Raw genomic sequence first — 27,669 nt, 5'->3', positions numbered from 1 at the left:
TTGAGTGCACCCAGCTATCAAGAATATTTTATGCTTTAAATTGATCATAAATTGTAGGTGGGTCCCAAGCTAGAAGGGGGCTCATTGGACCCCATTTCTTCTGTTTCCCATGCTGTTTTTATTAGGTCTTTCTAAGATCTCCCTTGTAGCCTCAAAGTATAACAAACCACTGGGAGGGCTGGCCTTGTGCATAGATTCTCACCTTGTGCTTCTTCATGCTAATGACAGATCTTTCCCTCTTCCTCTCTGTAGCCAGGGAAAACACTCGTGGGTCGGTCGGATAGTGCCAGTTCAGAAGACAACTATGTGCCCATGAACCCAGGTTCTTCTACCCTGCTGGCCATGGAGCGGGCAGGTGATAATTCCCAAAGTGTCTACATCCCCATGAGCCCAGGGCCCCATCCCTTTGACCCCCTTGGCTACCCATCCACAGCCCTCCCTATGCACAGAGGCCCCAGCCGAGGAAGTGAGATTCAGCCCCCTCCTGTCAACCGTAACCTCAAGCCTGACCGGAAAGGTAAGCCCACTTTCCCCTGCCCCATTCTCTGAACATCTAGGGACTATTTGCATTTGCTCAGGAATGTGTTAGTTTTTTGTCACTGTGATCAACATACTTGACAAGGACAGTTTAGAGAAGGAAAGATTTATTTTGGATCCTGGTTTCGGTTCATTGTCAGCCAACTCCATTGTTCTGGGCCTGAGGTGAAGCCGATTATCATGGGGGAACAGTGTGGCAAAGGAGAGCTGCTCAGCTCATGGCAGCTGGAAAGCAGAGTCAGAGGAAGGAGCCAGGGAGGAGATAAACTCTTCCAGGACATACGCCCAGCAGGTTCCACCTCCCAATAAGCTATTCATCTACCAGTAGATTAATCCATTTAGCCCTCATGACCCAGTCATTGCCTAAAAGCCCCATCTGTGAACCTTGCTGCACTGGGGACAATGCTTTCATGGTGAGACTTCAGGGAACCATGATAGGGTGGATACTGGACAAGGAGTACATGATTTTGTGCAAATCGTGTAACCTCTTCAGCCTCAGTTTTCTTACTGTGAAATAGGGATGGTAATTCCTACCTCCTGCCTTTATTTGGAAGGATAACAACATGTCAGTGCATCAGATCCCTGGAAAATGGGTAGTAGTTAGATCTACGATGCTGCCTGACAGCCAGAAAGAGGTGCTAGAGTTCAAGCTTCAGGTCACCCACTGCCAATCTTTTGTCCTTAGCTCCTGCACGATAAACTGGCAGAGATAGGGCCCTGTAGAACTGAAACCCAGGTCCTTTTGGCTTTTCCCTTCCTCCACTGTGGTTTACACAGCCTTCTTCAATATCAGCAGGAGTAGTCATGGTGGCCATCTTCATTTCAAATATAGTCTCTTGTTTTTATATAAAGTCACAAATCTGTTGTCAGATCATGTGTCCCATTTTGGATTCTGCAAATCCAATCACCATAGATACAGCAGGAAGGATATATAATTTGGAATCTAAAGATATGATTTCAACATGGAAAAAGATTATACTGTCATACCTCGGTATCTGCAGGTTCTGTATCTGCAGATTCAATCACTGCAGATCAAAAATACTTGAAAAAAAACCTGTACATTGTGCATATCTTTCTTGTCATTGTTCCATAAACAATTTAACATCATATTAATCAAATAATAAAGTATATAGCAATAAGGGCACATAGGTTATAAGCAAATACTATGACTTTTGTTGTACTGAGGATTGAACCCAGGGCCTTGCACAAGCTAGGCAAATACTCTACCACTGAGCCACATCTCCAGCCCCCTTTTTTAATTTTGAGACAAAGCTTCATTGAATTGCCAAGGCTGTCCTCAAACTTGTGACCCTCTTGCCTCAGCCTCGAAATTAACTAGGATTGCAGGCATATGCCACCACACCTGGTTCATTTTACGTAAGGGACTTGAGCATTCAGATTTTTATATCCAGAGGGATCCACTACAGATGCCAAAGGAGGCCTGTCTAACCCTCCGGAGCCTCAGATTCCCTCTGTTGCCAGAATGACTGGGAAGGCTTTTGTAACTGCGCTTACATGTTACATATAAGTGTATCCCATGTGGCTGACTCCTGTGTTCTGTTTCTGTTCCAGCAAAACCAACACCACTTGACCTGAGAAACAATGCTGTCATTGATGAGCTCCCCTTCAAGTCTCCTGTCACCAAGTCTTGGTCCAGGGCCAAGTGAGTGTCTGTGGAGTGAGATCTTAGGGTGTGGGCATTCAATATGAATAGAGTGGTCTCTGGCCTGGGGGTTCAGGGTAGCCAGGTCCTACTGCTTTCACCAGTTCATCATGGCACTTGGTCCTCATCTGTAAAGGGGGAATATTATTATATCATTACCAAGCTGATAATGGGAAGCTGTGGTGACCCAGGTCTGGGTGTGAGAGCGCCAAGGGTCTCCCAGGCTCACTCTGACTTCTTCCCACAACAGCCATACCTTCAACTCTAGCTCCTCCCAGTACTGCCGTCCCATCTCCACCCAGAGCATCACCAGCACAGACTCAGGAGACAGTGAAGAGAACTACGTCCCTATGGTGAGTCCCTTGGGATTAGCTGGATGATACCTTCTGGAATCCTCCAGGACCTTCTACTCAGTTCACTACTTCTCATCTCAGCCTAGGGCCTCTCTGTATTATTGTGGCCTTCGGCTGCAGACCTTCTTGAGCACATGTGCAGGAAGCAGCATGAGTTGTCAGCGGTTGGAAAGACATGGTCCCTACCCAAAGTAGGTCAGTCTTAAAGGGTAGAGGCAGCTTGCCTCTCTCCCCTGACACAGGGGGCATGATTAGTGCTCTTGGAAGAGCAGCACCGGAGGTATCCGCTCAGTGTTAGGAAGACATACCTGCACACACTCACTGGGCTGACAGCTATAATAGGTGTGAACACGGGTAGTGCACCATGTGGTTCCTCCCTGAAGTTTTTTTTTTTTTTTCTTTTTTATTGGTTGTTCAAAACCCTCCCTGAAGTTTTCATTGAAAGAGAATTGCCTCCCAGCACCTGGTCATCCCTAAAAGGAAACTTCAACTAACCATTATATAACCAGAACCCTCGACTGTCACCTTTCTCATTAGAATCAGACTTGGGGACAGTCCTAAACATGCAGGTGCTTTCCCACAGCAGTAGCCTGGCTGGACATAGGCCCCAAGAGCCTGTTACCTGGAGAACCAAGAAGGAACAGAGGCTTTGTGCACCTGGAGATGAGGCAACTGTTCAGTCGGAGCAGTTGGGGGACCGCTACCTTGGGACCTGCTGCTCTAGGCCATGGGCAGGCAGTATAGAGGGGGGCTACAAGAGGAAACAGGCTTGTTCTTAGGGTCCTACAAGCAAAGGCTGGGTCTCAGAAGACAGGTGAGATCTGGCTTGAAGCTCTAAGAGGGAGGCCACATGGTACCTGGGATAGGTGCAGGTTTGGAAGTCAGACAACAACCCAGGTTGTCACACCGCAGCCTCACAACCATGGTGGACAGTGATAATATCTACCTCACAGGATTGTTGTGAGGACTTAGAGAAGAAAGTATAAAGTCCCTGGCACAGTGTGTGGCTCCAACAGGACACTGAATGAGTACCTTACTCCCTGAGCTGAGTTTTCCTGAGTAGGGGGTTCATCGATTTCCTAGACTCACTCAGTTTTGTCTTTCCTATGTTAGCAAAACCCAGTGTCTGCATCTCCAGTTCCCAGTGGCACCAACAGTCCAGCCCCGAAGAAGAGTACTGGCAGCGTCGATTACCTGGCCCTGGACTTCCAGCCGGGCTCCCCAAGCCCCCACCGCAAGGTGCCTGGGGTGGAGGTGGGGGATCAGTGAGAGCTGCCAGAGCCTCAGGAAGAGGGCAGGGAGGCCAGCACTGCTCAGCCTCTCTCCATAGCCAGCTCGTAGGACTCAGGTGTGCTTTAGGTGGGGGTCTCTGAGGCTCCTGTGCTTTCTCAGGGCACAGATCCCCTCTGAGCACAGAACATCAGTCAGCCAATCCCTTTGCAGCAGACAGGGGTACATGATAGTACACACAGACCCGAGTTTTTCAAGGTTACAGAGTGAATCAGTAACAGATTGGAGACATAGAGATCCTGCCTCCTGTCCTGAGCTCTTCTTTGTGAATTCATTGCGTGGGGCCCAGAACCCTACCAGTGATAAAACAGCCTTTGGAAAGGACCTCCAGGCCTAGGAAAACCTCCCCAGAAGCACCCAGCCACCCTGTCTACACAGTGTGGGGTGGGGGGTCCACCTCAGTGCAGGATCCCTCACAGGCCCTTGTGAGGGATCATCAAGGGGACACACCTAAAGCCCTAGAGCTGGGGCTTACTGACACTCAGCACACTCCCCTTGGAAGAGCGGCCAGAGGGAAGTGGAAGGGAGGATGAAGACCTAAACCCTTCTACCAATTCCAAGAGAAGGCCTGGGTCCACCCGAGCCTTAGTGGGAAGGAAGGGCTGGCAAGGTTGTTGTGTATGACAGGAAGTCAGTCCACAAGGACCTGCATGTATAAAGCCCACACTGAGAAAGATGGCAGGTTCTTGAGTCTGGTCAAAGTAGCAGCAAAGGCCATCTCTCCTCCCCTCCCCTTGACCCTGCTTGGGAAGACCCCACCTTACTGGTGACTCACAGTCACTCCTACTTTGTTCCCTCAGCCATCCACATCATCTGTTACATCAGACGAGAAGGTGGACTATGTCCAGGTGGATAAGGAAAAGACCCAAGCTCTGCAGAACACCATGCAGGAGTGGACAGATGTGCGGCAGTCCTCGGAGCCTTCCAAGGGCGCCAAGCTGTGATGTGGGGTCCACCAAGCCCAGAGAGGGCCCGGGAGGCAGAAGCCCAGAGCTGGCTTCTCCCGTCTCCCTCCTCTCCCTCCTCTCCCACCACCCTCCCTGCCCCTCCACTCTGCCACTCTTGGCCTTCAAAGCACTTGACATCAGGGACCCTGACCCTTCCCCTGGGAGGTGAGGCCCTGATGGGGGCACTTTCTCTGCCCACTTGGGGTCCACCTGTGACTTTTATCAATACTGGCTGTGCCTCCACCCACCTTAGTTAGGAGCTGTTGCCAAAAAAACCTCTTTCTGGCCTGGAGACCTGTCTACTGAATACTTGGAGGGAGGGCTGGGACTCTGAGCCAGACTTAACACCTCCTGTCAGTCACAGCCCTCCACCCCCTTTTATTGTCCTCTGGGCTACCTCTCTTCAGTCCCAGAAGAGGACAACCCAGGGAGCCAAGGACCAGCAGACCAAAGTGGACGTGGACTTTCTTATTCCCGTTTTTCTCAACTGGCGAGAGGCAAGGCTGCCAAAAGATTAAATTAGTTGAGACAAAGGTCAGAGGTAATCTTGAGGACAAAGGAACTGGATCCCCAGAAAGAAGGGCAGTTGATACCTACCAGGGTCCCCAGTTTCAAGCCAAAGCCACATAGACCTACTGCTTGAGAATGGGGGACACAGAAGGCTAAGAGACAAAAGGAAGGGGAAACTGGTAATGATGGACAACCAAGAACACCAAGAACAGGGCTTAGCATGGCAAGGACACGGGGCAGTCAGGGCCCTGGAACTCTGGTGTTGCAGGGCCACTCTGGGACAGAGAGCAGTCCTTCCTGGGCACTCTGCAGGAGAGGGCCTGGGCTGAGCAGGGCAACCAGCATGGTGAGGGGGTGAGGGAGGGGATGCAGTGGAGGTGATGCAGGGGTTGAGGGGAACCCTGGGGCAAGGATGTGCCAGGCATGGGGCAGTGCAGGGATACTGCAGAGGGGAATGGTGCAGCAAGTGAGTTTCTGGGAACTGGGAGGGCGCAGAGGTAACCTGATGAAGGGAGGCAGGTGTAGGCCATGCAGCAAGTGAGGAAATGCATCCCCAGGGCCCGGTGAAGAGCCCAGGGCAGCAAGTGGGGGTTCAGGATGGATTAGAAAGTGAAGGAGTGATCCCTTGAACAAGGGCATTCCTAGGACCAAGGATGGTGGGTTAAGTAGGGAAGAATCTAAATTTCTTATGTTGAAAGTTATTGACCAAATTTTCAAGTTTTAGAGGCAACAGGACAGACCAGACACTTCATTTTGCCCCAGGGTAAACAGACCTTACTCCTCCAAAAGTATGACTTCCCACGATGCTTGATGCAGGTGGAACCACTCACCCTTTAGCTCCTAAGAGCACGCACACCTCACCAGACCAATGGCCTGGCCCTTCTCTAGGAAGTCCCAGCCTGGGAGCTGTCTTTTCCTCAACAGTAGCTGTTCTCCTGGTGTTAGTTTGAAAGGCAACTCAAGGATAATTTGGGTCCCTGAACTTGAGAAGGTCACAATCAGTGAGAAAGGACAAGGACACAAGACAGATGCAAATACTCATGAAGTGCTAAGGAAATGAACACCACTTCTCAAGGGGCCAAGGCCAGAGTGGGGAGCGGATGCAGCCATGGAAGGTGACTCTAGGAAGATGAGTCTGAGGAGTTTAAGAGAAAAAATGGAGGGAGCAGGAAGGATTTGGAAAAACTTACGCTTTGAGAGCAAAAGAACTTGGAGGGCGAGTACAGACCTCAGAAGTGCAGAGGCCATGTCCCAACGTCCCATGGTTAAATGATGGCTGTGGCTACACCAGGCAGGGTTTGCAGGGTGCTGGTTCACTCTGCACACTGACTGTCCCTTTAAGGCTCTCTACAGGGTCCCCTATGGCTGAGGATTTAACTGGTGCCCCCCCACCACTGATCCCAGGGTGCCATAAAATTATTAACATGTTCTGAATGTGCCGTGATATGGGCGGAACTTGTTGGAGTCTTCAGAGACTTCAGTGTTCGGGGCTAGTTAGTCTTACAGAGGGCTTCCAGCTCTCTGTTCTTGTGACCACCCAAGCCCTCAGGGTGGAAGGACGGATAAAGAAGAAAGGACTAGAGGAGATGAGCCTGTGGAGAGCAGAGCTCTGTCTCACAAGCCCCAAACAACCAGCCACATCTAACACATACTCATTTCGCACCCCCCAAAAGAGGAAGTCAACTCAGTTTAAAAAAAACTGGTCCTTTGGCCTACCCAGGGTCAAAGTTCACCTCCTGGTGAGACCCCAGAATGGGGATACCTCTCCTCTAATAGCCAGGGCTCTCCAAAGGAGCTTTCTTCACCCACCTCCAGCTTCATAACTGCAAGGTTAAAGAAAAGTTGAGTGGGAACAAAGTGGGAGGTGGTAGGTCCTTGGGACCATCTGTGAGAAGGGCTGATTGGTCAGATGGTCCCGAAGCAGCTGGGCTGTGGAAGAGGCTTTGACGGGCGCTCTCTGCTCAGCAACCTCTCTCTCAAGGGCCTGGGTCGGCACCCAGAGCATTAGCCAGCTCACTCAGTCCCCTCCCTAGCTTGATTTTGGTGACTTCTACATTTCAAATCATTAAAATAAGCCCCATTCTTAGAACAGAAGCACAACCATTCTCAAGTTTTCAGGCTCAGTTCTGTTCTGCCTTTGTCCCCTTTACCTGCCACCAAGCTCTGGCCTCAGCCCCAAACTCTGTCCCCTCCCCCCACCCCTTTGACAGGGCTCTGGAGGAATGCGGGACTTTGGAAGGCAGCTCTTTGGAAGGCAGCTCTTCCTTCCCTTCTCAAAAGTGCTGGGGACTGAGGAGTCCTCATGGGCCGTCTTCTGGGGACTTGCTAAGTTCTTTGGGGCCTGGGACCAGCAAACTACCTGTAGAAGGGACTGTAGAGGGTCATGCTGTCGTATAATATCTGGTGATGTGTGTTCTTGTGTAATTTGTTGGCTACTTGTGTCTTGAAACTTAGAATCATTTCGCACAGAATTGTCACTATTTGTTAGGAAGAAAAACTGGGCCCAAGGCAGCCCAGTCTTCTTGTCTTGTTACCATTTAAAATTGACATTTAATTTTCAAATCGCTGTTGGTGTCTAATCACTTAAGTTATTAATTTATTCTGTTTTTTTAAAAAATTTGTAACACGTATTTATCTTGTGAGCAGGTCTGGGGGTGGGGTGGGAAACATGTTCAATTGGGCTGTGTTTTTGCTGTGGTGACACATGGTACAGGCCTGGAGCTTGCAGGTCCCTTTTTACTGTGGTATTGGAGCAGGACAACAATAAAGTCCTTTAGAAATGCAACCCAGAGAGGACTGCTTGTCTGAGGGGTTGGGGAGGGGAGCAGTACTCAAATGCCAGCTTGAGGCGAGTGGTAGACACATAGCTGCCCTACCTAGGCATGAACACACCTTCCCCAAGAGTTTCAGCCACATGCAATGGTGCACACCTGTAATCCTAGCAACGCAGGAAACTGAAGCAGAGGATTGCAAGTTTGAGGCCAGCCTCAGCAACTTAGCAAGACCCTGACTGCAATCCAAGTACCGAAGTGGAAAAAGCATTTCAGAATCATCCCAGTCATTTCTTGAATGATCCCAGGAAGGCCTGTGCTGGGCTGCTCCATTTTCATTGGGAATAATTAGGGACTTTATATATCTTTTATTTTTATGTGGTGCTGAGGATTGAACCCAGGGTCTCACACCTGCGAGGCAAGTGCTCTACCACTGAGCTACAACCCCAGCCTCTCATTAGGGACTTTTCTTGGCTAGGGGGCAAGAATGAATCCTCTGTACATCAGGGTAAAGAGGCATCTGCTAATTCACCTTTCCTGGAAGTCCCCCATTATTGTGTGTCTTCCGACCTGCTTACACAGGTCTCTCATGTCCAGAGTCTGACATTTGGACCACAACAACTTCTCTACCAGCAGTCCTTGAAACCCCCAGTCACACCCCTGCACCACCTCTGTCCCTGCCTTTCCAGCATCTTTCTTCTCCTAAAGGAGACAGGCAGGATTGGTGGAAAGTGGCCCTGTACACACAGCCATTCCTATGTCCCTCTCCAGCTCCAAGGAAAGGATGAGCCCTGGAGGGAGCTGCCTTTTGTAGTTTAGCTTCTCAGAGGAAAGGAATCTAATATCGGCAATAGATGTTTCTGGGCAACCCAGAGTTCTAGGGGTCTGTAAAGTCTCCAGACATTGGTATTCCAGGCCCACCTGATAAGTGAGTCCCCCAAATAGCATCCCACTGGGCACCTCCAACCAGTGACCCTTCCTTCTAACAGCACCTCAATTTTTTTCTTTTTTTTTTTTTTTTTTGTGGAACTGGGAGAGATTGAACCCAAGCACCTCATCTTGTTCTGTTCTTGTACCTAATCCCAGCTCTGCCCTCTGGGTTCTCCCAGTGGTGGCATTTCTGCACTGAGGGCTTTCACCTCCATGCCGCGTCCCACAAGTCACCAGGGGCAGGGGCAGAACTTCACCTTACCAACCAGGAGCCCAAGTCACTACCTGGGCACAGTGAGAAAACCAAGGGCACAGCAGACGTCACGGCAAGGTTCCTGAGACGGGAAGAATAACATCTTTCACAGGCTTCAGAGAACCTAGTTTTATTCCTGTTTGAGAACATGAATCATTTGTCTCCATTTAGAAGGGGCTAGAGCAGCGTCAGGGCACAGTGAGGCCTGTCTGCTTCACAGTGCCCCCCGCCCAGCCCTCACGTGGCCCGCTGATCCGAGGAGCCGAGCCAGCCAGCTTCCTCGGAACTGTTGATGGCTTCCTGACAAGAAAACATCTTTGCAATAAAATAAGAATTCTCAGCCTTAACCAGGAGGGAGATACAAACGGTGGCATCACAGGCACTGAGGCAGGCTGGGGGACACTGGGGGAGGGTCTCTCCTCTCCTTTAGTGCTGTATAGGGGGACAGCTAAAGGAGTGAGGCCAGGGAGATCCTTCTGATACTGTGCCATGCTGCTTTGCCATCTACTTTCCTCAAAAAAGTACAGTCAGTGCAGGTGTCCCCCAAAGGCACCCCAAGCCTCACCTCTGAAACCCCTTACAGAAACAAGGCAGGCAGCCAGAGGCAACAAGCAGCCCCTTTCTTGGTGCAAGAGCTTGGATCCCACTGTGCTTTTTATCTTATTGAGCAAGAGCTGGAAGAGAAGTGCTAAGTGCTACTGGACGGCAGGACGCTTGAGTAGAAGCTCGGCCCTGGCTCCAGGGCCAGCTCAGGGTCTCTAGGATGGGGCCTGCAGGGAAGTGGGGGAGGCAAAGCCCAGCGTGCGTCCATCCAAGCTGCTCCAAGTGAACCAGGACACTTGGGTGTAAAATCTTAATGGAACTGATCCCAGTACCAGGGTCTGAGGGCCCAGTTTAAGGGGGTCAGGGATCCCCTCCATATTTGGGTTTCTCGTACCCTTCAGCTCAGGGCCAACATCCTAGAAGCTCCCTGTCCATCCTTCCTGCCCTTGGAAGGGCCCACTTCAGCCCTGGGCTTCAACCACCCTCAGACCCCACCTGGCTCCCAGAAGGAGGGGCTTGAGGCCCCCTGAGGTTGGCTGTGGTGCCCCCGCACGAAGGAGCAGGCTGGGGAAAGTTTCACTTCAGAAGACCAGTCTGTGGAAGTCACCTCCATTGCCACCTGCAGGGTTGCAGCCCCCTGGAGAGCCTTCATCCTCATCCTTGTCTTCATCAAAGCCCCTGCCCCAGTGCGGAGAGGCAGGGAGGGCTGAGATGTAGGCCGCCCTGCTGCGGGCCTCCTTCTCCTGCTCCTGAGAACATAGGTGAGGGTGAGGGAATCACTTAAAAATCAGACCCCTACTGCCAGATCCTCCTTTACTCCCAGTGCCACCCAGCTCAGCACACTGGAGTGTCCCTTCTGGGTCTCCAGGGCCAGGCCACAGAGGAAGCACAGCTTCTGTCTTGGGGCACGATAGGTGAGGTAGTCCCTTCTACCGTAGATCTACCCTAGATCTAGGCTTCAGAATCCTCCCTCCCCCACCACCTCCTCTCAGTAAAAATTCCAGTCCCTTGAAAGAAGGAACTCATTATACTAGACTAACTAGCTGACAATGGCCTGAGGTGGAAGCAGAAAGTCCAGGGACCTGTCATGTCACACCACTTGGGAACTTGTCCACAGGCTTCCTGACCACAGGGGTCCAAATGATTACCTCTCAAGGCATGAGCAGTGTCTGCCCATAAACAAGTTCCTCCTCCTGCCAAAATGAGATCAGCCCCACAGATCCCTCACTACCGCACTGTCTCCCCCCCCCCCAGAGTCTCCCACAATACACCAACTCTAGATGCAGGATCTGAAGGCCATCTTGGCTAGTGCCTGTCCCATCAGTCAAAGCCCTTGCTGTCCCTGTTGCTGAATATTGATGCTACTCTCCACTCTGAAGAAAATCAGAAAATGTTATATATGGGGGTCACAGGTAGGTGGCCCCTCCAAAAGCTCCCAGTGGCATTCCCTGCCCACTGACTCTACTACCAGGCAGCTCTTTCAGTGCCCTAACAACTGCAAAATCAATTATTTAACATCTGCTTCTCTGAAGGAAGGGATCTGTCAGGGCTGCTGACGTTCCTGGTCCTGAGTGATGGACAGTGAATGGGTTTTAAGGAAGCAGCTGGGTGCAGCGCAGTGGCGGGACTCTTTCACAGTATGTGTGAGGCCCTGGGCTCGATCCCCAGAACCACAAAAAAGGAAGCAACTCAAAGAGATAACCAAGGACTGATCCAAGCTGGGGGCTGTACTGAGACTGGACCCTGCCACCCAGGTCACAGCAGAGACCCGGAGTCCGCTCACCTGCAGGTAGAGGATGTTGTCTTTGGAAATAGCTTCCATCAAGTCCTTGTGGAGGGTGGGCTCTGCTCGGGCTCTGGGAGAGCCGGGTTCAGCCTCAGGCACCTCTCCAGGCCGCTGGCGGTAAAAGAGCACATAGGCTGTGTCCTTGGGGAAGAAGGAGGTGACGTTGCTGACAGACTCGAAGGAGGAGAAGGACACCCGCGTGTCATTGAACAGGTACCACTGGTTCTCAGGCTCCGGCCTGTCAGCAGTTCCCAGAGGCGGGGCCGGGCGGGCAGCGCCCTCGCGGGCGTAGCAGTAGTAGTGGCCACTCTCTGAGGACACCCCGGAGTGCACCACAACACTGCACAGGTCATAGGCCTGGCCCTGGCCACCAGCCAGCGGCAGGCGGAGCAGGAGGGGAATGGTGACGTCGTCCAGGATCTTGCGGCGCCGCATGGTGCGCAGGTCGAAGGAGAAGCGCAGCAGCGTCAGCACGAGGTAGCGCGGGCCCTGGCTCAGCTCCACCACCTTCTCGGCGTCCTGCAAGGAGGCGCACGACTCGCAGTAGTAGCGGTTCTCTGCGGTCAGCCTCTCGGGGGACAGGAAGTAGTTGACGAGGTCCAGGACAGAGCGGGAGCCCTCGGGGCCGGGGCCGCACGTGGGCTCCCGGGCGGGGGTGGGATCCCTGTGGCTCCCGGGTCCCAAGTTGTCCTCCTCCTTCTCCTCGGGATCGGCCTCCTTCTCCTTCTCCTCCTCCTTCTCCTCTTCTCGCCCCTTCTCCTCCTCTTCCTTCTCTTTCTCCCCTTCCTCCTTCTCCAGCGTCCCCCCCTCCTCCTCCTCCTTTCCTCCTTCTTCCTCTTTGCCCTCCTTCCCTTTCTCCTCCCTCTCCGCCTTCTCCTCCCGGCCACTCTGCCCACCAGCTCCCGGGGATCCCAGGGCTCCGATGTCCAGCACGGCGGGAGGTGCGTCCCCAGTGATGCAGTGTTTCCTTTGCCTCCGGGGACCCGCCCTGCTGGGAACCGGGGCTCCGACATCTTCTGCTGGGAGCATCACCGAGCCCAGGCGGCGCCGGCGACAGCGCTCGGGAGGAGGGAAGGCAAGAGAGAGGTCCGTGAAGGCCTCCTCCCGGGAGGAGACATTGAGGCAGTGGAGGCAGCATATCCGGGTCACAATCTTGCCTCCAAACATTTTCTCCACAGAGGTTGAGCTGGGGCTAGGGGGCTCCTCGGGCGGGGAGGGTAAGCTGGACTGCTTGAGCTTCTGGCAGATCCGCGTCCCGGTTTTCTCTTCTTCATGCAGCCTGGGGCAGGTGACAGCACGGGGTCTGCATCTGTACACCTGCAGTGCACCCGCCCTCCGGCCCAGCCACCCTGCCCACGACCACAGGATTAATGGACAAATGCAGGAGTCTGTCCAGGGGACACATGCTTACAAAATGGCACACTAAATACCTGTGCACGGGCACAGGGCCAGCACATAACACAGACTCACCTGCATGCAGGCACACAGACACCACGGAAAGACGTGCCCGACCTAGGTGTCACACCCTGGGCAGTGGTAAGGACTGGCGCACTCAGGCCAGCACAGCACAACATGCACACACCCCCCAACCCTCGGAAACCACCATGCAGTGCAGCTTCTCCAGACTTCCAACGCTGAGGCCTGGCCCACGCCCTTGGTGCACACCTTCCTTGCCTGCCACAAGTGGAAGCCGGCTCCCTTTCCAGGAAGATGCCACCCAGCTGGGAGGTCTCCCCAACAACCCTCTCTGGACCCACCCGGAACCAGGACCCTGGCCTCCCTTACCGATCCAGCAGGTACTTTAGGTACTCCGAACAGTCCTGCTGGGTGCCAGGGCTGAACCAGGGTGTCCAGGACGCAGAGAGGAAGTTCTCAGGGGAAATCGCCGGCCTCTAGGACAAGGAAGGGGAAAGTGAAGCCAGAAGCCACCAGTCACATGCCCACCATTTCTGCTGCACGTTAGGCCTGAGGGCTCCCAGGACTCTATTTCAAACATCCCGGCCTCCTCTCAAGTCCTTCTGTTTCCTAGCTGTCCCTCACCTGTCCCAGCCCACAGATCCATGCGACTCAAGCAGGGGACAGGATATTGGAGATAAGCCCTCCTCTGGGGATCTGCTCTTCCCTCTCTCACCTGCTTGGTCCTATGCCCACCTCCTGTGCTGCCTAGAGCACCCCTCGCCCCTGTCAAAATGAGACCCCAGTGCAGTGTGGCCTTGTCTGTGACACCTTCCCAACACCATCTTCTCCATCATTAACCCCTCTCCCTCCCCACACACGCCACACTTCCCTTCCCTGTCCTTCCCTTCCCTTCAACTGTCCCCTGCAGGTCCCTCTGCCCACAGCTCTGATGAGGCTTCCTCATCCCCGTGCCCACAGAGCCATGCAGAATCCCCGGCCATGGGATTTGGGTTCCATGAGGGCAGACAATATTTGCTCTGTTTAACTTAGTACTTTCAACAACCCTCAGGGTACCTGGCAACACAGGTGCTCACAAATGGCAGTAGATGAAGGAAGCACACCTTAATGCAAGCGGCTGCGTGGCTCCAGGAGCCACTCCTGCCAGGCAGACACCTCCTTCCCAGCGACTGACCATGAACCTGGGCCAGACTGGAAGGGGCTCAGGTACTCACAGCAGGAGCTCACAGCCAGATGCAGCCAGATGCAGGCAGGTCCCAGAGCCAGGAGGGCAGCACTGCAGGGCCAGGTGGCACCTCCCCCCCTCCCCCCCCAGGGCTCTGCGCACACCTGGCTGTGCTCCAAGAAGGCAAAGAGCCACTGCAGCTTGGTCATCAAGGGCTGCGAGTTGTTCTCAGTCAGGCGGAGCACACAGTGTCGAAAGCTTCAAAACAAAGTAGGAGCATCCAGGTGAGCCGAGGGCCCTGGAGCCTCCACTCACCACACAGCGGACAACCCAGAGCCTCTGGATGGACAGTTCCAGCTCCAGGTGAGGCCAGAGGCCGGGGAAGAGATGGTGAACAACTCGGCCTAGAGTGTCTGAGGTCAGGACACAGCAGTGGTCTTGGTATGACAACAAAGGATACAACAAGGCCACCCATCCCTGCAGTCCCCTCCGGCTCTGACATCCCACGACTCCAGGAGTCAAACATTCCAGTGTTCCAAGGTTGGGACTCCAGTGTGCCCCAGTGTCCATGCCACCATCCCCCCAGCCACTCAGACACTCTGCTGGTTACTTCCTCCAGGAAACGCCATCCACACCCGTCCAGAACAGGACTTGTCCCCACTTCAGCCCTGCCACCCACTCCTCCAGGCCCTGTCATCCCAAGTTACTCTCCTGCCTTCAAATGAAGGAGGAGGGAGGGTCAGTGTGAGGGATGTGCTGAAGAAGAGGACACCACAGGGGCAGACTGGCTCTCAGTGACAGGGGTCTGATCCTAGGAGAACAGGTGGAGACCTCCCGACAGCCTCTATCCCTGGAACAAGCCAACTTCTGAGGTGCAGCTTGGCTTTGGTTCTCAGGCATCTCTGGGCAGATCAGTCACATTGTCCCACCCAGACACTGCACAGAGCAGCATGACTCAAAGCGTTGCAGGACCGGGGCTCAAACCCAGGATCTCACACATGCTAGGCACATGTTCCTCCACTGAGCTATGTCCCCAGCCCTTTTTAAATTTTGAGGCAGGATCTCCCTAGGTTCAAAGCTGGCCTCAAACTTGTGATTCTCCTGCCTCAGCCTCTTGAGCAGCTGGTATTAGAAGCATGTGTCACCACACCCAGCTTGTGCAGCATTTTAACACGACTATGATCATAGAAGCACATGATCATGTATCTGGCAAATCATTATTTTACAGAAATAATGGTCTGCACATACCAGGTGAGGCCAGAGGCCAGGGAGGAGATGGTGAACAACTCGGCCTAGAGTGTCTGAGGTCAGGACACAGCAATGGTCTTGGTATCAGAACAACAAAACTAGTCCTTCACCAAGCAGTTTGAGAAGAACAATAAGCAGTGCCTAAGGAATCCTTAGAGACCAGCTCTAGCTTCCTTCCACTGAACCTGAAGCTCAGAGAAAAAAATTGACCTGAGGTCATTGTAATATCAGAATCCAAGCTTCCTCTCGCTGAATCCAAGCTGAAACTTGGAGTAATTTTTAAGCAATCCATGAAACCCATAAAATGGTCACGGACAACTAAGACTATGCTTGTTTCATTAAAAGCAGGAGAGTGAGTGGGAGTCCCAATCTAAAGACACACTGCACCCCCAGGACTCTAGGAGAAGAGCCAGTGGTACCAGCCAGCCCAGAGCAGCCCCTCCCGCTGCAGCCCACCTGTGGTTCCTGTCCACGCTCAACACCTACTGCCACCACAATGGCCTGGGGCCCCCTGGCCACAGACCTCAGAGAGTCACACCAACAATGCAAAGCAAGGCTCACCCCCACCTTTCACCAGAGAGCCCAAAGGGGAGAAGGGCACACAAAGAATTCAAAAGCAGCACCTACTCAGACGCCATGAACAAGGCCTGGAGGATGCTGTTCACGTAGCACGTGTTTCCCAGGTTGATTAAACCAATCTTGCCCGTGTCTGACTTGGCCATGAGCCGGGGGTAGAAGCCAGCCAGCTCACTCTTCTGCGAGGTCCAGGCATCCTGCCCCAGCAGCTGCTTGATGCGGTCCTCATTGGGAACGTGGAGGTCCTGAGGAGGGAATAAGCAGGCTGGACAGTGAGCACCCGGGTCAGCTCAAAAAGCATCCTCCCCTGGGAAGCCTTCCCGGGCTGCAGCCTGCTCCGGCACCTCCCAAGCCCACCTCTCGGAGGCGTTCCAGAGACAGTATGGACAGTCCTTGCTCACACTTGTGTCAGGCTTTCATTCTGACACGTGGACTTCTACAGAATCTTTCAGTGACAACTGCCTCCAGGTAGCACATCCCCATTTAAAAGACGAAAAAACTAGGGTTCAGACAGAAAAGAACTGTTCAGGGTCACAGAAGGAGTGAAGAGTGAGCATGTTCCTGGCAGAGCCCAGGCAGTGCCAGACTGAGCAATGACAACACGTGCCCACAGGTCAGATCCAGGGGCATCAAGACCTCACGTCTAGCCCTAGCGCTCATCCTCACTAGCCGCCTGGCCATGGTCAGTAAGCCTCTCTGCCTCGGCCAGTTGACCTCCTGGGCCTCAGTGTGCTCACCTAACATCAGCGTGGCATCCTGTGCTCCGTGGTGCTCACTCACGGTGACGTTCCCACTTCACCTTCCACTTTTGGATTCGCTAAGTCACCTTGAAAAGCATTAGTCACCACAGCACCTGAGCCCAGTCAGGATGGTGGGAGGGTCCTGGGCTCTGAAGTCCCGGTGAGCCGTGGGCTCAGGCACTGGCACTGTCCCTCTCACTGATCTTTGTTACGTCAAATAGCTACACCAGAAGACCACCAGGCAAAGGGTCCAACGATGACATAAAGAAACCCACCCAAGCACATGGGGCACTCTTCAGCAGTATTCTGAATATGCTCCAGCTGTACGCATATTCTGGCTCCTAAGCACAAGGCCCTAGATTTGTCCAAGACGCCAAAGGGCTTCAAACCCTTAGCACCCAAACCCTCCCCACAGTGCACGTCCTCTGGCTAATGCCTTGCTCGGCTGTGGTTTAACACTTTTGCTCACTCATTTCCTTGGATCATTTATCAGATAATTTAGAGGACTAGTGAGTCACCTCTCACAGATGATTAAAAAAAAAAATGCAGCCAGTGGGGAGAGCAGTAGATACAATCTCAGCATCTTCCGCTTCCTCCCTATTAAGCCTGACCTAATCCCCCACCACACAAGAATAGGGACGAAAGACAGAATCCCACATGCAGACGTGCACGGAAGACTGCAAACACAGCCTTACAAACATGCCCATCTTCCCAGATAACTTTATACTCTTAGGAAATTAAGATTTCCAAATAACTCTCAAATCCCGAGTGATACTGAATTAGATACATCAACACCCTGACAAGGAACACATCTCCGGGAGAAAATGCTATAACTTAACACATCTACATGAGAGATCCTTCCAGAACTTATTTACAAAGGGAAATGTGCACAAACAATATACATGCACAACACACAAGAAAGAATTTTATTAAAGTATCGCCTGCTGTCTCACCTTTCACATGGGCTTGTACCAAGGGGTACTCAAAGCCACAGGACAAAGGCGGCATAGCTAATATTTAAGGACAAAAAGAACATTTACATTGAAATAAGTGTTTATAATTACGAAGTATATACTTAGGCCTTTAAGACACAGAGGAAGAGATCATGTCAGACTGCTCTGGGTAGGTTAAGTCCCCTCCTCTGAGGGCAGGGCCTTGGTGGAAGGTTTGAAAAGCCTAGACCTATTGGATTAAGCAGTGCCTCAGCCTGTTCTCAAGGTCTGACTCTGCCAACCTTTGTGATCCCCACCCAGCCCCATGTGCGGGTGTGCGCGCGCGCGCACACACACACACACACAATTACTGTCATATAGGACTTAAAGGTTACCCCGCTCTGGGCCTTTCCCTCTGACTCACCCGGAGTGTCCTTCTGCCAATCTCCACTGGCCGAGGTCTAACTCCAACACCCGCTTCCCATGAGGCTTTCCAGAAAGCATCTCCCGGGCATCCCTGCACTATCTGCCTGTTTTAGAAGCCTAACTCCCTGCACCTACTAAAGCAGGTATCTGCAGATTCACCTTGACCATCAGCTGCAGTCTGCAAAACTTGGGACTCGCTCATCTCAGGTCTCCTTCATGCCCCAGGCAGCTCCAGCTCCCTTCCCTGTGTCCACCCTTACTTTACAGCCACAGCGCTCCTCACACTGGACCACGTGGCTTTTCCATGGCATTTTGCAGTACTGGGGACTGAACCCAGAGGCGCTCTACCACTGAGCTGCACCTTTTTTTTAATACTTATTTTGAGCCAGGGTCTCACTAAGTTGCTCAGGCTGGGCTTGAACTTGAGATCCTCTTGCCTCAGCCTCCCAAGTCACTGGGATTCCAGACGTGTGACACTACAGTCATACTGTAGTGATACTCTACTCGTTCACTCCCAGTCCCTGGGCACAGAAGACAAAGATCAAAACAGCATGGCCCCTGCTCACCCGAATCTCAGTCTGGCAGAAAACAGGTACTGACAGTCCCATAAACTCAGCACATCCCCAAAAAGCAGGAGTCCCATCTCCTCACCATATCCACCCCAGTGCAGGGAGCCTGCGCCCTGTGGAGGCAGCCCCCCACCCACTGCGTGTTCACTCTATCAGAACACTCTCCCAAAAACAGAAGATTCAAGAAACTGATATAAGGTTTGGTTTATTGTAATTTACCCCCAGAACTGGTGGGATGCCCCCATTTTGTGATTTTGGATTAAAAAATACAAATAGATTCATCGTCAATAGAATTTTATGACTTTTGTTTGTGCCTCCTAAGCAACCCATGGGTATAAATTTATGAATACTTTTAATGTTAATATCTGAGATTGGGCCCTACAAATTCCAAAATGACCTGAACTGGTACCCCTAAACCCACATGAAAACAGGCAGCTAGTTGTAAAAACTGTTTTTTCCCCCGTCCAGAGTCCAGACCAAGCCAGAAGTTTCCTTGATGTTTATTTTGGACCATTTGTATATTTTTCCAGATTTTTTTTTATTATTAACAGTAAAGCCTCTCCTGGCCTTCAGTGGGCTACATAGGGCCAACTCCCTACCGGAAACAGGCCCTAAGCCTCGTCTCTAGTCCCTTCATGGCTGAGGTTGGCCATCTCACCTCGTATCCTCTACTGTCCTGCCCCACCCCAAGGCAAAAGAACATCACCCTCTCCACACCAGAATTTGGCTTTCTAGTCCTCTTTGGCTCCTAGGGATCCCCCCGCCCTGACTTTCTTGCAAGCTTACCCATTTAATTCAAAAAGATGTTATATCTTGACAAGCGTTTCTAGATGTTCTGTGGGGGACACTTTCCAGAGGATCTGGAGTCAGTGCTACAGTGCGAAGGGCAGAGGTTCTACAAGGGCCACCAACCCAGACATCCTCCCCAACACCTGGGCCTGCCGCCGTGTCTGACATGGGAAAGGCCTCAGCAATCCCGGGCTCTGGCTGTCTCGGAGACTCAACGGATCCCCAAAGCTCTCCAAACCTCATTCTCCTCATCTATGAGGTATCATCCGCTTCTCAGGTTTCTTGTAAATATTAGACAAAATCATGTGGGAAGACACCGTCGTGCAGCACTACCTACAAGTGCTGGCGACACTCAGTCCCTAGAGACCTACCACAACAGCTGAGAAACCTTTCCTCACACAGCCTCCTCCTCAAATGGAGAGGATCTCTGCCTCCTTGGCACCACCCCCGTGGACCAGGCAAGCTCTTAGATCAGCCTTCCTTACACACAGGTGTGTCACCTGCCCTGGGCTGAGAGGCCTCAATAAAGGAGGCCATTTGCTTCATTCTCGTGTCCTCTGTTGGCTTGGAACAGAGAAGGCCACCCTGCTCTGGAGTGCTCACACTGGTGGGGGCAGACACACAGTGAATGTGTGACAGCATGCACCAGGGCCATAAGAGCCCAGAGAGGCCCTGGCCCAGCCTGGTAGCAGGGTGGTAGAGTTACAGGGAAGGCTTCAGGAGGGAGCCACACTTGTGCAGAGGCACGAAGGACAAAGCAATCGAGCAGATGGGGAAAGGTTCACAGGAGAACAAGGGCTCAGGGTGGCCATGACAGGACGACCCATCTGAGGAACAGTGGGTAGCTCAGGGTGCCCAAAGCACACACTGGCCTGGGGAGGCGACAGGAGACAGCCTAGAATCAAATGACAGGAAGCTGCCACCAACCCATGGAAGACCCAAGAGCTAGAGCAGGCTGGAGGGCAAGAGGGGGACCGTGACTCACCTTGATGGCCTCCATGACAGGCTCATACAGGTCTGGGAATCCCGGGAACCTGAACACCATGCAGTGGACCAGCTCTGCCAGCTGCTCCAGGCAGCTGGTCCCTGAGTTCGAGTCCTCCTTGACCAGAGAGGTCACCATGGGGGGGATGTGAGGGAGAAGCTGTGGGAGCAGAGGGGGGCCAGGTCAAGTTCCATTTAACCTCTGGGAATGGGACTGTGGTCACGGCTGAAAGCACCCAGAGCTCTTTGAGGGCCTTATACATATACGACCACTGTCCCCTTCATCCAGATGGGGGAGCTCTGCAGGCAGGTGATATCCTTGTACGAAACACACCCCAAGATTTCGTGCCTCAGTTTCATCTGTGAAATAGGATAAATACCCTCACAGTGGAAGGGAGGCCTGAGCCCAAGCTCCCGCTGTTTAGCCTCAGATAAATGACCTGCCCCGAGATCCCGAAGGCCTGAGCGACCAGGGCTACTCTGCCTGGGGCCACAACACAGCCAGCTGGGTGGGCCCTGACAGCATGTGCACAGCCTCTAGGGACAAACACCCTCATTCCTCCAACAAACATTTGCATGCCAAGCACTTCATCTTCACAGTGACTTTATGTATCCACGATCACCCACATCCTACAGATGCAGACACCGAAACTCCAGGCTACGTAATGAAAACTTCTTTGCAGTGCTATGCACTGAGCCCAGGGCCTTATACATACCAGGCAAGTGCTCTACCACTGAGCTACACCCCCAGCCCCAGGGAGGTTACAGAAGTTGCCAGCATTTCACTGTGGGTGACGGAGGTTGGTGTCTAAGCCAAGTCTAAGTCTGAAGCCCATTCTATCCCCTGACCCACGGGGTTTCAATCTTCAAGCTCCTGGGGTTTGAAATAATATCATGACAAAGGTGGGCCACAGGAAGGAGGAAGCCAAGAAGGATGAAAGGAAATGTTCTTGTTAAGCCCCCAGCAAACTGGGCAGTGTGAAGTGTCACTGCCCTGACCAGGGCCACCAGAATCTGGGGCCCCACATGCAGGTCCCAGGGAAAACAGGCAGAGTGAGGCAGCAGCCCTGCCAAGGGAGGACCATGAGGACAATAGGAAGGGCCCGAGCTAGAGGCCAGGCCACCTGGGTGCTGGGGGACAAGGGGTATAGGAAGGACAGTGAGTTGGGAATCAGACCAACTTGGCTTCTCTGTTCTGTCACCAGCTGTGTGGCCTGGACAAGTGACTTAACTTCCCTGAACTTCCCTTTCTTCATCGGAAAAAAAAAAAAAAAAAACTGGCAGAAACTCTGTCTAGGAATTGGATGAATGAACGTGATACCACCTTCAGCTCTGTGCCCGGCAGACCCAGGCCCAAGGACTACTAGTGGTCATCAGTCGAGGCTCTGTCACTCTACTGTGTGCCCAGGGAAAAGGCACACAAATGCTGTGGCCTCGGCATCCTGTCTGTACAGTGGGTTTCCAGCAGCCCCTGTGCTAACATCCAGGGCCTCAAGGTCTGGGGCGTCAGGCTCCACCCCTCCTCCCCAACAGGGAAAAACATCCACCTCCAGGCTGGAGGGAACACAGGGCCACCCACCCTGGGGCAGCAGACAGGGACCCTTACCAGGTGGAAGGCCTCGTGGGAATGCTGGAAAGTCAGGAGCATGTACCTGAGGACAGACAAGGCGGCTCCCCGGACAATGGGGTACAGCAGCTTGGAGAAGACCTAGGAGAAAGGGCCTGATCAGGAGTCCTCCGGCCTGGGCCACCCAAGGCCAAGGGCAACACAGGCCGAGAGGGGACTGAGACACGGCAGAGCTGAAGTGGCAGTCCAGATAGGAGCAAGAACACAGAGGTGCTCGCAGACCCAGATGAACTGACAAACAGCAAAACAGGCAGCCAGAAAGTTGTTAGAAATCTGGTGGATGGACAAAGACATCCTCACTCCAGTGGGCGATCAGAGGAACCAAGCAATGGGGGGAACGGGAGGCCCAGAGGGGGGCAGTGTGAAATGTCTATCTGGCCCAAGTCACACAGTGGGCTTGGGCGGGAGCCTCAGTACTCCGCTTCCCAGATCTGCACGGCCCCAGCAAGAGACCAGAAGGAAAGACTGCAAGCCTGGGCCGGGACAGGGACCACCAACCTTCTCGATTTTGGCAAGTGAAACCTCGATCAAGATGCTGAACTTCTTCACGGCGGCCAGGCCCTTCAGCAGTGCAATGATCCACTTGTCAATGTTCTTCCCCAAGGGCCAGGACACCCAGTCGATCATCCTAGCAAGGGGGAGTCACGGTGACATAGGGACAAGTGAGGCCCAAGTGCAGGGGTGAGGGCAGCCCAGAGACTAGCCATGTCTTCAGTTCCCAGGGACTCACACCTGCACGGGGCAGCTGTGGGGTCTGGGAGGTGAAGACACAGCTCTCGGAAAATGCAAATGAGCCCTGCACAGACACCTCACAGACTGAGGCTCACCCCACCAGGAAAGGAGCCTCTCTGTGCCCCAAACCTCACCCCTCCAGGCTGGGCTGCTTGGGGGAAAGGGAACTCTAGCCACCTCTGGGACTAAAGATCTGGCTCCAGCAGGTCCTCACCACGTGACCCGGAGCAAGACACTTCCCTTCTCTGGGCCTCAGTTTCTTCCTCTACAAAATGAGGAGGATCTCTCTTTCAACCAATATGACAATTCTGTGAGGCAGGTAACAAAAGCCAACACCAAGTAGCATCGGCCTGCACAGGGCGTGCTCTGCTTTATATGGATTATCTCATCTGATCCTCATAATGCCACTCCTTGGATTAGGCTCAGTGCTGAAGCAGAAGGCACTCAGGAAAACACTACTAGGCTTGTTATTTTATTTATTTATTTATTTATCTTATTTATTTAATTTTTTTGGCAGGGGGTACTGGGGATTGAACTTGGGGGCACTCAACCACTAAGCCACATCCCCAGCCCTATCTTGTATTTTATAGAGAGACAGGGTCTCACTGAGTTACTTTGCACCTCACTTTTGCTGAGGCTGGCTTTGAACTTGTGATTCTCCTGCTGCAGCTTCCCAAGCCGCTGGAATTACAGGCGTGTGCCACTGTGCCCAGCTGGCTTGTTATTTTATACTCAGACTGTGCCATAAAGAACAAAGAAAGTGTATAAAGACCCTACTTTGTGTACAACCAGACATGAAAAATTGTGCTCTATATGTGTACTATGAATTGAAATGCATTCTGCTATCGTGTATAACAAATTAGAATAAAATTTTTAAAAAACAAAGAAAGTAATGCTAATGATTTTAGTTGTCAATGGATATTTATTTATTTATATGCAGTACTGAGAATTGAACCCAGTGCTTCACACATCCTAGGCAAGTACTCTACCACTGAACCACAACCCCAGCCCAGTAACGCTAATTATAATAGTAGTTTCCATAGCACTGTTCTAGGCACTTTACATGTCTGTCATTTCATCCAATTTAATCCTAAAAACTCTGTTAGGCTCAATTATATACCACTTTATAGCTGAGGAAATTGAAATAGGTTGGATTACTTATGCAAAGTCACCAGCAAGAAGTGGTTGAGGCAGGATTGATCTGGGGCAATTTGGCTCTAGTAGTGCCCACGCTCCTAACCGCTAATGACAAGGAATCCAGGAAGGCCCTGCAGAGATGGTGGGCCTGCACATGGGCATGAGAAAAATGGCAGAAAGAGGCAAGCCGCGTGCCTGGGGTCTGAGTAGTCAGCGGTACACTCTGGGATTCCCAGACAGGCACATTAGGACAGATCACAGGTATGACAACATTCAAATGAGGGAGCAGGGATGTACAAGAGCTCAATGAGCTGAAAAGGACCAGACTGTTGTTGGTATTTGCCAAACTTAGAAAGCATGTCATGAAGTACTCTGTTGTTATTTGGGGGCCTACAATACTAAGTACTCTACCACTGAGCTACATCTCCAACCCATTTTTTATTTTGGGATAGTCTCACTAAGTTGCTCAGTCTGGCCTTGAACATGCGATCCTCCCGCCCCAGCCTCCCCAGTAGGTAGGATTACAGAAGTGCACCACCATGCCCAGCCATTTTCACCTGCTTATACAGCCCCACGGAAGCCTGGAAGTCTGGCAATTTCTCATACCACCACCCACCTCCACTTTTACAGAGGAGGAAACAGTTCCTTGGCACTTCCAGAGTCACACAGCTGGTACCTAGCCTGGCAGCATCATTATAGCAGGATTTTGTGTCCCTCACATCCAGCCCAGGGCCAAGCACAGAGAGGGCTGGAGAACGGTTGAGTAACTAAACAAATATGAGGGCCTAGCCTCCAACCCCCAACCTAGCACAGCATCCACATCCAGTGGAAGGGGCTTCTGGGAGGAAGAAAGGGAGGGGCCCTAGCCCTGCCCACTGCCCAGCCCTCCCCACTGTCCAGCCCTCAGCTTTCCACCTGCTGATAGCAGTCAGCATCTGGGAGTCCGTCACACTGTCATCATTGCTGAGGTTCCGGACCACACCATCCATGAGCTCCAAGGGGAGGTGCTGGACCACACTGGCCAGGGCGCTAGATGGCGGCTCCTCCTCTGGAACAGGAAAACAGACAGAGCTTAGCCAGGCAGGCAGTCCTCTTCCCTTCCCCACCACTCCCTGCCCTCATGCTGCCACGGAACTACAAGCTGGGCCTCTGCAAAGAGCACATCAGGGCCACCTCCTCTCCCCCTACAGCATCACAGCCCCGGATTACTGCTCACTCATCCATTCATCACCTTGCCAGGTCCCAGCCTGGTCCCAGCCAGTGTCCCCAAGACAAAGCACTAACCCCCAACTGTGATGCAGGGGCAAATCCTTTAGAAAGCACAATACTAGAACTAGCCAGAAAAGGTAGGAGGGGAAGGTGCACTTGGGAGGAAAGGCATAGACACGGGCCTACGGGTGAGTTATCCAAATTCATTGCCCAGGTGTTGACTATACACAGAGCTTTGGTTCTGTTTCCTGCCTGGTGTAGTCCAGTTCCTTTTCCCCGGGCTAGCCCTAAAATCAGGGAAGGCAAAGATCTTCTTTCAGTCATTTGCCCTAGAATTCAGTTCCACAGCTGCCAATGGAGGGTCAAGATTCTACAGTACACCTGCAAGCTTCTTAAGATCTCCAGACCCTCCCCTCATCATCCTTGCTGTCAGGTGCTGCCAATCTCTCAAGACCAGGTTCAAAAGCCTAACTTCCAGGCAGCCCACCTGACCCAAAAGCCTCGATGACCCACCGTTCTGTGGCTTCCTCTAGCCCATTCTTCCCTCTTGCTCCATTGCTCGTCATCCTATGTACCAGGCAGCCCACTATTGCCTGCATTTCCAGCACCCGCCATGGCAGAGGATCCACAGTGGTGCTCAGGACAGGACTGCTAACTAAGTGAAGTAACAGTGCAATCCCCCACCTGTGCATCACCCCTCGCGCACACATGCCGCGCTACTGTGCCACCTAACATGCAGACAATCCACACAGACAGACAGACTCCTGCCCCAGGACCCATCCAGGACCTCGGCGGGCCCGTGCTCTGGCCCCGCCGCACACGCACCTGTGCAGGAGATAACTGCAAACAGCTCCTTGAGGCAGGGCAGGATGGCGGCAGGCTGCGCACGCCACAGCTGTGCCAGGAGCCCGCTCACCTGCTGGGCCTGCTCCAGGAACTCCACCGCTCCCTCCTCGCCCTCCGCGGGGCAGCGGAAGCGGCCGAGGCAGCGCACCAACTGCTGGCAGAAGAGCAGGCGGTGCGGGCCGTCGGGCACGCAGCGCGGGTGCCGCGCCAGCAGCCGGGCCACTTGCGCGCAGGCGGCGGGCCCCGGGCGCTCACACACGGTGCGCAGCACCTCGCGCCGCAGCAGCGCGAACACCTCCTCAGCCGCGGGCCCCTCGGGCAGCAGCTGCAGGCCCAGCTGCACACAGGCCAGCGCGCGGGCACCCGGCGGGCCCGCGCCACCCTGCAACAGGCGCAGCACGCGGCGCGCGCTGAAGAACTCGGCGAAGACGTCGGGGTGATGGCGGCCGGCCACGTGCAGCAGCTGACAGCCCACGCGGCGTGGCAGCTCGTCGGCGCCTCCCACATAGAGGCGCGCGCCCAGGGCCAGCAGGGCCAGGCACTGGTCCCTCTCCAGTGGCTGCCGTGCCGCCTCCAGGACGCGCCGCACCAGCCCTTGCTTCACGCTTGCAGGGTATGACGAGGTCACCACCGCCTCCAGGATCTTGTCCATGACGGCCTAGCTGCAGGGGACAGGAAGTGGGGTCATACCCTGCTCAACAGTTGCGGGGCTCAAGAGCTATGGTCAAGTTTCTGCTGTTGTCCCTCCAGTGCTGAGCGACTCAACCCTTCTGGGCCTCAATTTTCTCATCTGTGAGATGGGGTAATGATACCTACCTCTCTGGAAGGAGTCCTGACAAAGTAAAGCTCAAAACGTGGCACACAGTAAACCCCAGGGAGTCAGGGGCTCCCACTGCAGAGCACCTGCCCACCTCCTCTCCCCATGCTTCCCTGGAGACCTCAGCCATTCCTGGGGCAGGTAGATAATACTGGATCTAGAAGCTGCTGTGTGGAGTCCTGGTCAAGTCACATCTTCTAGGGGAGAAGACTCACTGCCTGTGGGGGCCAGCCCTGCTATCTCACACAGTGTACTCTGCCCTCACTCAAATGCCTTGCCCTTTTCCAAATTAGTACACCTTTGCAAGTCCCCACTTCTTTGTGCTGTGCCTTTTGCCTGGCACATCCTAGCTCCAAGTCCCAGCACCACATGAGCCAGGCAAGCTCCTATTTTCCTAAAAGTTTATCTAAAACACCGTCCTAATGGAGGCCATCTTGAGGCACTAGGCATGAGCCAATCCTGACCCTCCATTCCTATGACCACCTGTAGCCTGTTCTTTTATGACAGCTGCAATCACTTAGTGCTGGGGCAGTATGGTCCCCATCCCCTCCACCAAGGCCCAGCATCTCCTCTCCATGCTCAGCCCTTCCTCTGGGTCAGGGTCCACAGTCCTGCACACCTAGAGCCCTGCCTGCCTCTCCAGCCCTAACTTACACTGGACCGCTCATTCCTGGCTTGTCATGTTCTCTCTGCCACTGGGCCTTTGTGCATGCTCTTCCTTCTCCTTGTTTGGAGACCTCAGCTGAAAACTCACTTCATCAAGGAAGATTTGCCTGACCTCCCTGCCTGAGTCAGACCCTCTTGTTAAAAAATCCGAACATCTTGCTCTCTTTATAGCATTTAGTATTATTTGATTGAGGTCAGCCTCCCCAA

General features: G+C 53.1%; 2 protein-coding genes across 7 annotated transcripts in view; one reads left to right on the top strand and one right to left on the bottom strand.

Moving 5' to 3' along the window:
• The window catches only part of Gab2 (GRB2 associated binding protein 2), a 181,411-nt gene extending 173,326 nt beyond the window's left edge, over positions 1-8,085 (top strand). For 2 of the 3 annotated variants that reach the window (XM_078046742.1, XM_040284997.2), the window contains 5 exons: positions 253-517; positions 2,110-2,200; positions 2,451-2,553; positions 3,667-3,792; positions 4,644-8,085. In XM_078046742.1, coding sequence (XP_077902868.1) covers positions 253-517; positions 2,110-2,200; positions 2,451-2,553; positions 3,667-3,792; positions 4,644-4,787 — 729 coding nt within the window. In that variant the 3' untranslated portion in view covers positions 4,788-8,085. The remainder of the gene's footprint in view (positions 1-252; positions 518-2,109; positions 2,201-2,450; positions 2,554-3,666; positions 3,793-4,643) is intronic. The other variant, XM_078046743.1, reaches the window with a different exon arrangement.
• Positions 8,086-9,368: 1,283 nt separating this feature from the next.
• Usp35 (ubiquitin specific peptidase 35) overlaps positions 9,369-27,669 on the bottom strand; it is a 24,027-nt gene continuing 5,726 nt past the window's right edge. For all 4 annotated transcript variants that reach the window (XM_040284994.2, XM_021725130.3, XM_021725129.3 and 1 more), the window contains exons 2-11: positions 25,959-26,641; positions 24,840-24,972; positions 22,554-22,683; positions 22,035-22,136; positions 20,430-20,588; positions 16,040-16,233; positions 14,329-14,422; positions 13,369-13,475; positions 11,581-12,862; positions 9,369-10,546 (exon numbers count right to left, since the gene is read on the bottom strand). In XM_040284994.2, coding sequence (XP_040140928.2) covers positions 10,379-10,546; positions 11,581-12,862; positions 13,369-13,475; positions 14,329-14,422; positions 16,040-16,233; positions 20,430-20,588; positions 22,035-22,136; positions 22,554-22,683; positions 24,840-24,972; positions 25,959-26,631 — 3,042 coding nt within the window. In that variant the 5' untranslated portion in view covers positions 26,632-26,641 and the 3' untranslated portion in view covers positions 9,369-10,378. The remainder of the gene's footprint in view (positions 10,547-11,580; positions 12,863-13,368; positions 13,476-14,328; positions 14,423-16,039; positions 16,234-20,429; positions 20,589-22,034; positions 22,137-22,553; positions 22,684-24,839; positions 24,973-25,958; positions 26,642-27,669) is intronic.

The sequence above is a fragment of the Ictidomys tridecemlineatus genome, chromosome 4 (genome assembly GCF_052094955.1).
Source record: "Ictidomys tridecemlineatus isolate mIctTri1 chromosome 4, mIctTri1.hap1, whole genome shotgun sequence".
NCBI classification, from domain to species: Eukaryota; Metazoa; Chordata; class Mammalia; order Rodentia; family Sciuridae; genus Ictidomys; species Ictidomys tridecemlineatus.
The sequence above is the reverse complement of the archived record's forward strand: the minus strand, read 5'-3'. Positions and strand labels throughout refer to the sequence as shown.